The following is a 14,214-nucleotide window of genomic DNA, read 5'->3' on the forward strand; positions in this document are numbered from 1 at the left end:
TTTCGGACCCCTATCTCCTACCGACTATGGTCCTTCTAAACTCCGTCGCCTACTATGATCCTTCTGATCTCCATCACCAGACAACAGTCTTTCCAACCTCTATCCTATCGACTATGATCGTGCCAACCAAACAAACATGTCTATCTTATACATCTCATCAAGTAATGTGCTTTATATGATGTACATTTGTACCATCAAACCAAGGCCCTCTCCCCAAGGAATGACCTCATTTGTAATCGACTGCAATATTAGTGGATTCATTCAAATTGGGTCAGGCCCTGTGATTTTTCCTCCTTTTCAGGGGTTTCCACATAAAAACTCTGGTGTCTCTTATTAACGCTACACTCTCTCTCTCTCATATCTATTTGTGTGTTGGAGCTTCGTACAACGTTAAGATGATAAATTTTATATTTCTCTGCCGCCGCGAATACTCCAGGACGCAGCACAAATAATTAAAATAACGGAGCTTTTTTTTAATTAGTGAACAATATAATTGAACGGAAAATATATTTACTTTAGCCATAATATGTTTTATGTTTAGAAGATTGTCCTCCTTTTGATAAAATCGTGCCCTTGTCCGAAAATAAAAGCAAGTATCACAAATGAGGAACAGTGGAAAACTCCTTCATTCCTTCCGCTCGCCAGCTCGCCGGTGAGAACCTTTAAGCCCTAGCCGCAGCTTCGGTCGCTCGCCGACTGCAACCCCTCTTTTCCTCCTAAACCAATCCCACCACTTCACCTTCTTTGCTAGTCTCGGCCTCTCCACTTTCTTGCTCCGTCTTTGTCTCGTCCACCATAAATGATGAAGAAACCACCCCATCAACACACGAAAATTATGCCCATGCAGTTTTCCCTGCTGCACACCACTTCCTTTATTGACATGAAGAAACCCCTTTAAATACTTCCATATAGACTTCTCATGATCTTTGTTGCCACCGCCACCGCCTTCGTCGTCTTCTCCAGCGTGAAGGTGGTGGTGGTGGTGATGATGGTGATGGAAAATGATGGCAAGTTTGTTTGACAACTTTTTAATCTTTCCATGCTCGTTCTCTTCCTCCTTTTGCTTCTTCTCCATTCGGGTTCTTGCAGACCGGGAGGTTGGTGGCTTCCATTTAGATGCAGCCAGATGGTGAGGAATAGGGGGCTTCAGTGAAGCAAGAGGCGGCACTCCTCTTCTTCCTCTTGTCCTTCCTCTGCTCTGCTTTCTCAGATCCAACAGGCCGGGCTGGGTTGACCGTGTTGAATTCGACGAGGATGAGCAACGCCTCCGTGCCCTTGAACGGTTTGGGCGGGCAGGTTTGATAGGCTTTTTAGCCCGGCTTTTGTTCTCTATGGACTGTTTATTTCCTTGAACAGTCGGAGTCGTTTGAGAACGGAAAGAAAGGTGACGGCTTTGTGATCTCCGTGCTATGCGGTTCGATAGTGTTGGTTGCGGCGGCTGCGGCGGAGGCGCTATGTTCGTCTTTGTCTTTATCTTATTATGCTTTTGCAGATTCAATGGGATGGACGTGGTGGAACGGGTCGAATCTGAAATAGATTCAGTCGATTCTTTTGATGACGAAGATAATGTGTTGGCCTTCGACCTGTTTAGCCGACCCTGTTTTTTATGTTTATTGGATGTGACTCTGGTTTTACTGTCTGGCAATTGATCATTCCTCTGAACAATCCGATCTCCAGATGGTATTAAACTTCTTGAACTTTGGCGCTTTGAACTATGCGTACGCTGCATGGTTCTGATACTGCTCGGTTCAGGCCCCAGTTGCTTTCTACTGGCCCTTTTCTGATGAGTCAAGACGCGGTCGTCCTGATCCGGTTTTTGAGTTTGGAGGGTGGCTCGGCTCGGAAGATCTAACGGTTCGACCCGCGCACGCTTCTGGACTGGAACCATAGCAAGAACCTCGCCGTCTTTCTCTGAACTTGGTGGAAGATCTGAGCCGCCACTTCTTATCGACAGTACACGGCGGCTACCTTTTTCAGATGGCTGAACTGACTTCCTCATTATACGGCGGTCGAGACTAGCCGAATCGTTGGCTCGGCTGCGGAGGACTGTCGCATATTCGGATCGCCGATGCTTGTGGCTAGTAGGCTCGGTTATTGGACATGGACTGTGAGTTATTTTCGTTTGGGCCCCTGGAGTGGATTTCGCAGCCTCCGGCGAACTTTCAGGTGGCAGTGTGGGTTCGCGTTCTTGGTTTCTTTTGGCCTCTGGAGCCTTCTTTTGGAGGTCATTATTAGAAGCACTTGTGTTGAGCTGCGCTTGCGATTTTAGTGATTCAGGCGTGCAGAAAATTTTCTACGGGAACAAATAGTTATAAGCAAATCAAGAATGAAGAACGGGAAAAGGAAAGAAAATTGAAATACATGTTCCATTATAAAATAAGTGAAAAGGCATGCATGATTAAATAATAAAATAATATAACACATGAATATGAAATGATATAATTGAGGTGAAATGTATGTCTCATAAATTAAGAAAAAAAATATATGATTAATTATATTTTAAGAATTCTTTTAGTTTTGACCACAATTTTTGACATTCGTTTTCATTTCTATTTATCAAAGACGTGAATTTTAATTTATTTATTTATTTATACCAAAGACAAGAATTTGTGCATTATCTTGTAGTCATGGCAATCAACATTCGCATACTATACACTGATCTCCTGGCTATTCAAAAATTCCTTCTAGATGTTCATATTTGATTTCAGTAGACCTTTAAAAATAAATGCTCATGATCTCCTAGTTTTACGTAATCTCGGCACATTATGTGAGAATAGTCTTTTCTCAAAATGTGTGAGAAAACAAATTATTTTCATCTAATGGAGCTAAGAGATTGATGAAGATATGACAAAGATAATTGAAGTTGAATGGCATAGTTAGAAGAAGCTATATATTGCTAAGGATATTGCAATACAATATGATAAGTAGTATATGGTTTATATCGAGAATAAAGAGAGACAAAATCTAAGTTACAATAGGTATCAATTATGCCTCAGTAGTTGTGATTGAATATAATTGGGCTGTTGATTGCACATGTCTGACCTTTCTCTGTAGAAAATGTAGTTGATCCTTAAGCCTTGTCATCATTGTGATGGTCATTACCTCCCCTCAAGTTGATTGACTTTGAGTGGATGGTTTGCTTGTTCCTAGGATAAGAAAAACAATTTGTAGAGAGACATTTATTGAGAATATCTACTAGTTGATCTTGTGAGCTAATAGGTTGAACTTTGTCTTTGTGAGCTAATAATCAATCTCAATGTATTTTTTCGGATCATGAAAAATGGGGTTAGTGGTTATGGCTATAATGATGATATTTTCTTAATAAAGTGGGTTTGGCTTAGTAATTTGAATGTTAAAATCATAGAACATATTACATAGCTAAAGTATGATAGTTGATTGTGTTTCATAAGATGAATGATATAGTGTGGCGGGGGCTATCATAGTAGAAATGATAGAAGTTGGAGATTGCTGTAAGGGGGTATTGGGGATATGTTATGTGGGGAGACAAGTTTGGCGAATGTGTAGTTTGACAAAGGGGTGTTGGTGGGGGGAGATATTTTGGTGTTTATAAGAAAATTTTAATTCACTATGTACAATATAATGGAATAGAATGATACAGTCCATCTAAAGGTTGAAGCATTGATAACATTTTCTAGTGATGTTGAACTTGAGGAATACATGTTGTGTTGATCTAAGAGATAGTTTGTGCCTAATAGGAGGTTGAAGCTAGGGATAGAAAGTATAGCAAAAGTTTTAATAACAAGCATAGCCATGGATTTGCCAAAAAAGGTGTGATAGTGTGGTTTTTAATTAGTAGTTGAGGAGGGGCGCAATTGACGAGATGATCCAAAATGAGAAGTGTTTTGGCTAAAGAACATAAGGTATGTTTGCTTCTACCATAGGTGAGCTCATTATCTCTAAAAATGCGGTGATGCTTTTGTTTAGGTATATACCTTATTTTTTCTCATGGGTGCAAGGATAGATTATTTCATGAATTGATTCCATTAGAGGTAGAAAAGTTTTGAAATAGTTTATTTAGATATTCATGACCCCCATCTATTTGTATGATTTTTAATATTAGTGTGAAATTGAGTTTTTATCATATTTTTTATGTTAGTAAAAAGTTGAGGAACTTCAAACTTTGAAAACATTGGAAACACCCAAATGTTTCTCGAATAGTCATTAGTGAAGCTTATGTAAGATTTGTGTCTTATAACAAATATAAATGGGAAAGACCCTCATATATTGGAGAAAACTAGTTTCCTAAGGGTTTATAATATGAAGTAGTAAAGTAATTTATTGATGATGATCCCTTAGTTCATTACGTGATAATAAAGAAACAAGAAATACATAATGTTTGTTGAGCTCAAAGATGAATTCAATACTAGAAGAGTGAAGATGTCTAAGACATTTATTTCAGAGAGCGGAGTTGAGAAGTGTGGAAAACAATGCAATTGGACTGTTGGAGGGCTGCACCGTAGAAAGGAGATGCAGACCTCTTTGAATTAGGCCCTAGTGAAGGATGTGATTTGACTCTATCATTTTTGTAAATTTGATTGTATTAAAAGAAAGAGAGTTTATTATCCATATTGAGTTGATGAATAGAAATAAGATTATGAGAGATGCTTGGATCAGGGAGGAGAGTGGATAAATGAAGTTTATAGATAGGTATGGGTAGCATTCCATGCTTGGAATGTACTATTAGTATAGTAGTTCTATAGCTTATAAGTGTGTTGTCTATTCTATTGCAATGAAAAACTTGCTAAAGGTGCTTGGGTTTGAATGTTAGTGCATTGTCATGCCTAGATCTAATTATCAATCTAAGTAGCTTGTTTGGGAGTATTAATGAAGTCCCATGGCATTGATAGAGAAATAGCTGGAGTGTAATCTGGGTTCTATCGATGACAATATTGAATTTCCGAGTGGCCTTGTTTGTCATATATTTAGCAAACTATGGTATTAAGGCCTAGTCTTTCTCCTCTTTTTGAGTGAATTGAAGAGCCTATGTTTCATCCACAAGGGGTACATGAATCCCCTTCCCTATGAAGAGGGATAAGATTCATGCTCTATAATGATACTTAGAAATATGGTGAATTGATGAATTTCTATGTTTTTTGTTCAGTTAAAATATGTACCTCTTTACTGCATAGAAGAGACTAAAAGTCATCAAGACTTATGGGATGAAAATTTGTTTAGATTATGGTCTTGAATGCTTGATAAGGCATGATTAAGCCATTGATAATATATAATATGGGGTCTTCATTATCTAAAGATGCTTCCACAACTATAATGTTGTCTGCTAAAGCTTTGGCATCAAAGAGATAATGAGTAAGTCTTGAAGCTCATTCCTTTAGCTATATTACATGTGATTTGGTAGAGAAGGTTGAAGGCCTACTTTAATTATAACTTATATGTCTGAACAACATTTGACATATGAAACTAATTAGAGTAGTTCCTTATGTGAGGAGAGCTGCATAATCTTGGTGGATGCAGGAGGCAACATTGCTCATGATGAGAATACTACGAAACTGATTAAATCTTTTTTCTTTTTTGATACCATAATAAAACCGAGAGATAGATGTATAGAAGTAAAAAAGCAGAGATAATAAAAAAGGAATAAAATAGTTAGAAGAAGCCATGCATTGCTAAGACTATTATAATTCAACATGCTGGCTGGTACACAATTTATATCGAGAATAAATGGAGACAAAGTTTGAGTTGCAACAGGTATAAGTTATCCCTTTATGAAATTGGATGAGTTGTATTGTTGGAGGGGGCTGGTTGATATTACTCTGTAGATAAGGTTGCTTCTCCTTTTGCCTTGTAATCCTTGCAATGGTTATTATCATAAATGTCAACCGACTGAATAATAATAGCAAATTTTTACCTACTCTATGAGGAAAATAACAAGATTTCGGGAATGATGTTTTTTTCCTACTCAGGATTCATTTGAGAGAGCTTTATTTCTATTTTCTAAACTAAATTTTTAGTATGAATTTTCAAGGTTAAAAAACTTTTATACTTTAATGTTAACCGACTCAATTTTCAATAAAAAAATAATAAGAAAATAAAAACACTTCACATTAAAACTCTAACATGAGCGGAAACTAAATTATCAAGTAAATAATATCTCACCAATTTCGTTTCTTGAGAATTCTTTTTGACATAAGAAGGGATCACAAACCTCACATGAAAGAAGTTCAAGAACGCACCTTTGCTTGAAACTGAAGAGCTTGCTGAGTTGCGCCATCGAGCAGCTTCCTCAAGAGACGCCTCGATTTCTCATCCAACATCTAAAATGAACGGCACATCTCTATAATTCAAGAGAAGATTTCAGGAAACAGATGAGAGTCGAAGTAGCAGTAACGTACATCAACAGTGGGCAGATCGGGTCGAGCGGGCCTGGCGCTGTTATTTTGCAGAAGGCCATATAGCTTCTTCAAGGCGTGGAGTTCGGAGACCAAATCATCCAGTTTCGATTCTATCAGGTTGAAAGAGTGCAGTGATTAGCAAACTCGGGAGAGTAGAGAGAACAAAGGAGAGTGCTGCTTAATTTCTTACCGTCGTCTTCTGGTTTAAATTGAGAAGAAGCAGAGGATGCCATTCAATGGCTGGTGGAAGGGAAGAACGGGAAGAACGGAGAAGTAGCGGTTGGCGATTCCAAAAGGATACGTTTCGTTTCGGATTGCTGAGGAAGCAATGCTTTAAAAATGAGTGAGCCGGACATTGAACCGCGAGCAATACACTTTGGATATATATATATATATATATATATATATATATAATATCAAAAAATTCAAGCATCGATTAACTATTCAATTGAGCTGATTAATAAATATTAATTTGATTAACATTTATTTAAACAATACAATATTTCTATAAATAAAATTTGAAGTTTTTTTTTTTGAAAAAATTAGAGGCAAATATGCCCAATTTTATTCCAAAAAAAAAACTCTGTTATAAAGAAAGAAAATTAGATTTGTAAGAAAAACTTCCAAATCAAAACTAAGAATAAAAAGAAAACTCCTAAGAGGAGAACAATACAAACTAAAATAAAAAACCCTCCCTCCACTAATACTAAAAGAAAATAAGAGAACAAAGCAAGAATATCCCAAAAAAAGCCCTTTTGGCAGTAAGCAATAGCTCCATATAAGAGAACGCATAGCCGAAATCCAATAAGAAGCAAAAACAACAAACAACAGTACCAAAAACTCTAGCAACTAGCAATAACTTCAGACAACAGTACCAACACTTCAAGCATCTAGCAACAGTATTAGGAACCATAACCTCAGGCAGCTAGCAACCACTCCAAACTCATGCAGCTAGCAACAACCCCAAAATACAACACCAACAACCAACAGCTCAGGCTACTGGCAACAGCTCCAAGCAACAACACCAACACCTGAGAACCAAGATGAAATAGGAATGGCCAAAACCAAAAGCAGAATCACCAGCATAGGATGCCGTTCCATGGCTGGTGGAAAGGAACAAGGGGAAGGATGGAGAAGTAGCGGTTAGTGATTCCAGAAGGATACATTTAGTTTCAATTTCGAGTTCTCATTGTCTGTAACTCTTCATGCAGTGCCTGAGAGATTGACTACATTTTAAAGATTTATAACTATGTTCCCTCAGCCCTGGATACCTGGAACGGTGACATGTGGGTAAATGGTATAGAGATTTTGAGATGGTTGATAGCCTACGTCGATCCTGGATCTCCAGAGTATTTCACCAGTTTACTGCTACCGTCGATTAGATCATTGATGTATTGGTACACCTTAGGATGGATAGTTCTGAGTTACTCCATTGGGAGACACTTTATTGTGAGACAGAGTTCCACATCAGATGACTGATGTCACTCTCCATCCTACGGACCAAAGCTACACTTTTAGTGTTACAGATGAAGGTTGTCAATCAATGGGTAGCAGCTGATTTCACCATGATCAGTTTATCATGAGTACTCAGGCTTTGAGTAGGTACCACTAGAGTTCTTCCAGCATGAGCACTAAGATATGGAGATTGTTAGGTCGCATGGATGACATTTTGACATTAAAAGGGTGATGTCCAAGAGATATGAAATATTAGAGGGGCGCGACCGATGTGATCACCTCACTGGGAGAAAGGCGTAGATCCACAATACTTTACAAAAGGTGATGGTGGTGGTTGATACTACACTTCCATAGGCCATGAAGAAGCTCCATACTATTGCGACAAAGAACTAGACTCTTATAGATGTTGTTGGACAGCTGAGGGATCTATAGGCCCGCCTCCTTTAATCTGTCTTCTCCACTTTCTCTTTTCTCTTGTAAGTTGTATTCTATAGTGTTTTCATGCCTGGTTGTACTTGTACCACATGATGATGATTATACATATACATGGAGGATTTTTTTGTTCTCTTTCTTTGTTGCACTCTGAGTTATGCTTTGAGCTATGTTGATGTAGTTGTAGGGGATTCTAAGTATATATTTGATGATCTCGGCATGTGTTGCGAGGTCAACCTAAATAAATATTTAAAATTCCCCTATTTTGGAAGGGTAGTTATGAGTGTTGTCCCTTTAGCCACTAGTTAGAGTCAATGATTATGACATTAACTCAAACTTTAAGAATTTTGGTTTTTTATCCTATTTTTTTCTTTCTTTTTTGTGGTAGACTTGATGGAAGATTTATAATTTTGGATTTAGTTAATAGTACCAAATATAAGTAGTATCTTAATCCGTAACCAGCAAAAGAGATTTTAATCTGAGTCACTTAAGTTCATAATATTGGGTGAGCAAGGATTTGATATCTCCTCATCCTTTGGTTGTCAAATCGTCTTTTCATTCCATTAAGGGCATTAACACCTCTAAATCTTTAAATGTCCTTCACATGGATTTATTTGGACCCATTACCACTACTAGTTTAGGGGGAAAAGTCTTTGGATTTGTTATAGTCGATGACTACTCGAGGTTCACTTTGATTAGATTTATAACACATAAAAGTGAGTCCTTTAGTGAATTTAAATCTTTCTCCACTTAGATTCAGAAAAATATTATGTTGTAAGATCTTGACCATTTGTAATGACCATGGTGGAGAGTTTAAGAATGATAGATTTAAAACTTTATGTGAAAAATAAGGGATTAGTCATAACTTCTTAGCTCCTAGGATCCCTATACAGAACAGAGTAGATGAAAGGAATATTAAGACCTTAGTAGAAGCTGCTAGAGCCATACATGCTAAGTATTCACTTCCAAATTACTTTTGGCCTTATGTGGTAAACATAGTTTGTTATGTGTTGAATAGGGTGAATGTTAGATCTAAACTAAATAAGACACCCTATGAGATCATTAATGGTAGGATACCCAACCTTTATCACCTCTACATCTTTGGTTGTAAGGTTTTCATTGTAATTAATGGGAAATCACACATAAGAAAGTTTGACGCAAAATCTGATGAGGGAGTGTTCTTAGACTATTCAAGTGTGGGGAAATCCTTTAGGTTATTTAATTAGAGTATTTTAGTGGTGGAAGAGACTACTCATATAGTCTTTAATGAATCTAATTCTGAGAAGTCTAGAGTTAAGGAAGAAGATGAAGAAGGTGAGATTATCCAAAGAGTATAAAATATAAATATGGAGGAAAGGGTAGAATCTCAAAACAAAGTTGAAGTAGTTGATATTACCCAAGGAGTATGATCTAAAAATCTAGAGGAAAGGGTTGAACTTCAAAACACTTTGCCTAGAGATTAAAGACATTCTTCGAATCATCCTAAAGAGTTGATCTTAGGAGACCCTTCTGAAGGTGGTAGAACTAGGTGTGGACTTAGAAAAGAAGTTAACCACTCTGCCTTCATCTCAATGACTAAATTGACAAACATCAATCAAGCCCTTTATGATGAATTCTGGATCCTAACTATATAAGAGGAATTAAATCAATTTGTTAGGAATGATGTTTAGGAGCTTGTAGAAAGACCTAAGGACTAAAGTGTAGTAGGAACTAAATGGGTCTTTAAGAATAAAATGAATGATTATGGTGTGGTAGTTAGGAATAATGTGAGATTGGTGGCTAAGGGGTATAATTAAATATAAGGGATTGATTTTGAGGAGACTTTTTTCCCTGTAGTTAGATTGGAAGCAATTAGAGTGCTACTAGCCTTTACCTATTATAAAGGATTTAAGCTTTTCCAAATAGATGTTAAGATTGTATTTTTAAATGGCATAATAAAAGAAGATGTGTTTATATAATAACTCCCAAGTATGTTTTTAAATTAAAAAAGGCTCTGTATGGATTAAAATAGACACCTAGGGTATGGTATGAGAAGCTTAACATATTCCTTTTAGAAAGAAAGTTTGTTAAGGATAGCATAGACACCACTCTTTTTCTTTTACGAAAGTAGGAGATGAATTACTCATTATTTAGATCTATGTTGATGATATACTTTTTATATCTTTTGATAAAAAGCTATGAGATGATTTTTCTAAAATAATGAGTAAAGAATTTGAGATGAGTATGATGAGAGAATTGTCCTACTTAAACAGAAAATGGAAGCACATTAAGGACATTTTCAAGAAATATGAAATGGATAAAGCTAAACCAATAAACACTCCCATGAGCTCCAGTGTTCAATTAGATAAAGACTAAAATAGAAAATTAGTTAATCAAAAGAAATACATAGAAATAATTGGATTGCTTCTTTACTTGACAGCTAGTAGACCTGACATAGTTTTTAGTGTTTGTCTTTGTGTTAGATTTCAAGCTTATTCAAAGGAGTCCCACCTGACTGTAGTTAAGAGAATGCTTAGATATCTCCTAGGAATCCAATACTTAAGAATCTAGTATCTAAGACACAACACTTCTTTTAAGATTATAGGATATTCTAATTCAGACTTTATAGTATGTAGGGTGGATAGAAAGAGTACCTCTAGAATGTGTCAATTTATAGGATAATCCTTAGTCTCCTAGTCCACCAGAAAGAAGAACACAATTGCACTTTCCACTGCTGAAGCTAAATACATAGCCTTAGGAAGTTATATGGCCCAAGTCCTTTGATTAAAACAAAAGATTCTTGATTTAGGATTACCTGTAGGCACAATGTCAATTCTATCTGATAATACTAGTGGCATCTGTATTTCTATAAATTATATCCAACACTCTAGAACCAAACACATTGACATAATGCATCACTTTATAAGGGACCATGTTACTAAAGGAGATATGGAGCTACACCATATAGCTACTAAAAACTAACTGGTTGACATTTTTACTAAACCACTATACTTTTAAACTTTCAGCATCTTAAAGACTAGATTAACTGTTATAGACATAAATGCAAAAACTTGATGATTTCTGAACTGAATTTTTTTTAATCTTTTTTTAGTCTTTGTTGTTGCTTATTTTTTTTTTATTTTTTTTCTTTCTATTTTTGTGTTTTATTTTTTATTTCTATTTTATTTTATTAATTACTATTGGAATGACATGTTTTGCCTTATTTTTTTCTTTAAATATTTGTAATTAATGATTGACATCCCTAAATTAATTAAAGGGAAAAATACTATTGATTGTTTCCCTTCCTCTAACTCCTTTTAGTGGTGTAATTTTCTTTTCTAAATAAAGTCTATATTAAATTAACAACTCGACTTTGCAATTGAGATATTTTCTATCTTCTTATAATAATCTAGTTCATATCAATAATTTTCAAAATCACTTTCAAGCTTTCTTAATCATGTTGCTACATTTATCATAAGAATATGATTATGCTTTGTGATTTACTCCTCCTTATATTAGAGAGTGAGTGTTTCTTCTTTATTATCTAGAAGATATTCTCATAATTGTGAGTATTTAAAAATTTCAAAAGATAACTAGCTTGAAAAAAATGATAAGAGGTATAAAATGAGCCCAAAAAGAAAACTGAAAAGATGCGCAATGATCGTCAAAAAATTAAAAGATACACAAAGTGTATTGAAAATTAAAAGATGCATAAAGTGTGCCAAATTATTAAAAAGAGGCACAAATGAGCCCATAAGAAATCAAGCTTCCTTCTCTTTTAAACTTTTAAATATTAGAAGAATTTGTTTGTCACTTAATGTTTTCAAAGAATTGATTTCAAATTTCATGATTGTGACTAATTCCTTTGCTATATTATTCTATAAGATATTTTTCTAGAATGAAGTTTTGAACGGATCACTTTTCTTATTTGATTGCATTTTCTTAGTTAGATCTTTATTTTTAAAGAAGGTTTGCCCTATAAGAAGTCCAAGATGGGGTTAACTGGATCGATTAGTCTACCATGTTTTGGATTTTGAAGATGTTGATTCATTTTTTGCTAACTTTTAATCCAATCACAAGGAAATTTTAACTTTATCTAGAATTGAGTTTATAAAATAAAACTATTTTTTTTGCTCTTTTTAGTGCTTTTATCAGATTTTTTTTGTTTTCTTTTTAATTATTACTTGTTTTTTATTTTTTGGGCTTCTTTTAATCAACTACTATCCTCAAAATTCATTTTTTGGTTCACATTGTCCTAAGAGATATGCCTATCATCCTGGACGATATCATCAATTGACCCTTCATCATCCATCTAACGATGAATTTGACTCTATGATTTAAGATCATCCTGGATAATCCACATCATCCTGGATGATCTCATCGATTTTTTCTTCAATTATTAGTGAGCTTCCTAGTTGATCCGCCTGTTCATCCTAGACGATCCATGTGGCAAAAATAATTAAATGTTTTAAATTCAGCTAGCATAATTCATTATTGCTAATTATCTTAGACGATCCACCTAATCATCATGGATGATACATTTCATCAAAGATCATATTGGCTATCTCCTTAGGATGATCGCTTGTGTCTAATCATTCTAGATGATATCTGATCATCCTAGATGATAGGACCACCTTTTTGACCAATCATCTCTGACATCATTATTACTTCTGATCATCCTAGATGATTTCATGATTATCCTAGACAATGTCCCTAACCCTATATAAATTGATGCTTTAAACTGATTTTATTCACTCCAAACTCTTCCAATTTTTTTCTCTTTCAGCAAAAAATCCTTTCTATGGGTGTTTCTAAGAGTTCCAGGATGCTTACTAGAAGCTCCTCAAGGGCCACTATCGACCCTCGATTACTGAGATGGCTGATCAAGTTGCCTTTCTTTTCTACAAAACTATTGGAATTATGACTTCCAGGATAGTCAATCCGTGCACCCTCACTTTCCCAGTTATAAATCTGTTCACTCACACTACTCTCACTTTCATTCTAACACTTATTTTTACCTTTCATTCTGAACTCCTCTATCAGTTTTTTGCTAGCTTATATTATGCATTTGACTAGTATTAGGATTCCAGGACATAAAGAAAAACCCAATCTGCCCTTAGGACATATCATAGCTTTTATACATGAAATAAAATACAACTTCTAGTATCCTAACCCACCAAACTACCAACCATCTATCTACTCTAATAACTCCTTCCACGTGCTTCACAGCACTCGCCTCCACCCAAAGCATGAGGAGGAGGGAACAGAGGAAGCAACTATTCCTTAACCTATTCTTATCCGCCAGTAGTCACAACTCGATCAGTTGGTGGAAAGGTTTGACTAGTGGGAGGTCAGGTTTGACTCATATGTTATTGCGTAGGAGCAGCAACATGTAACATATGTTAATAAATTCAATGCATATGTGGATCAACAACAACAACAGTATGACCAAGATATGGCCTTGTTTGAGGAGCAGTTTGCATCCATTCATTATTTCTATCATCCACCACCACTACCTCCTTCACTTGATCAGGGTCCCTCATACCTATAGTTTACTTTATGTTCTTGTGTGTTGTTCGTATTGAGGTTATTTTATGTATGATATTTTGTTTTATATTTTTTTGTTTCCTCCTTTTTGTGATGTCAAAAGGGGGAGTAGTTATTATTATTATTATTTATGTATTATTTGCTTATTTTAGTAAAATTTTCATTACACTATTTAATTATTCTTCTTTATTTTATATTTCTTTTTATTTTAATCTATTTGATTTAAAATCATCTAACAAATCTTTATCATCATCAAAAAGGGGAAGATTGTTACAAATTTGGATTCGAGAATTATAATTTTGATGATAATAAACATTCTTGGTATTCTTATTTCTATACTATTATTATTACTGTATATCTATTTTGGTTGCCTTGCCTACTAACTTTTTAGGTCCATAAGGTCATTTGTAAATCAAGATAACTCAAGATT

General features: G+C 35.3%; 1 protein-coding gene across 1 annotated transcript; it reads right to left on the reverse strand.

Moving 5' to 3' along the window:
• Positions 1–534: 534 nt before the first annotated feature.
• Positions 535–6,717, reverse strand: LOC110116442 (serine/arginine repetitive matrix protein 2-like). The gene is made up of 4 exons (XM_020850008.2): positions 6,562–6,717; positions 6,372–6,481; positions 6,213–6,293; positions 535–2,293 (listed from the first exon to the last, which is right to left on the reverse strand). The coding sequence occupies exons 1-4, from the start codon at positions 6,602–6,604 to the stop codon at positions 626–628; spliced, it is 1,902 nt and encodes a 633-aa protein (XP_020705667.1). The 5' UTR covers positions 6,605–6,717; the 3' UTR covers positions 535–625.
• Between the last annotated feature and the right edge of the window lie 7,497 nt (positions 6,718–14,214).

Source organism: Dendrobium catenatum, unplaced genomic scaffold (assembly GCF_001605985.2).
Source record: "Dendrobium catenatum unplaced genomic scaffold, ASM160598v2 fragScaff_scaffold_546, whole genome shotgun sequence".
NCBI lineage: Eukaryota > Viridiplantae > Streptophyta > Magnoliopsida > Asparagales > Orchidaceae > Dendrobium > Dendrobium catenatum.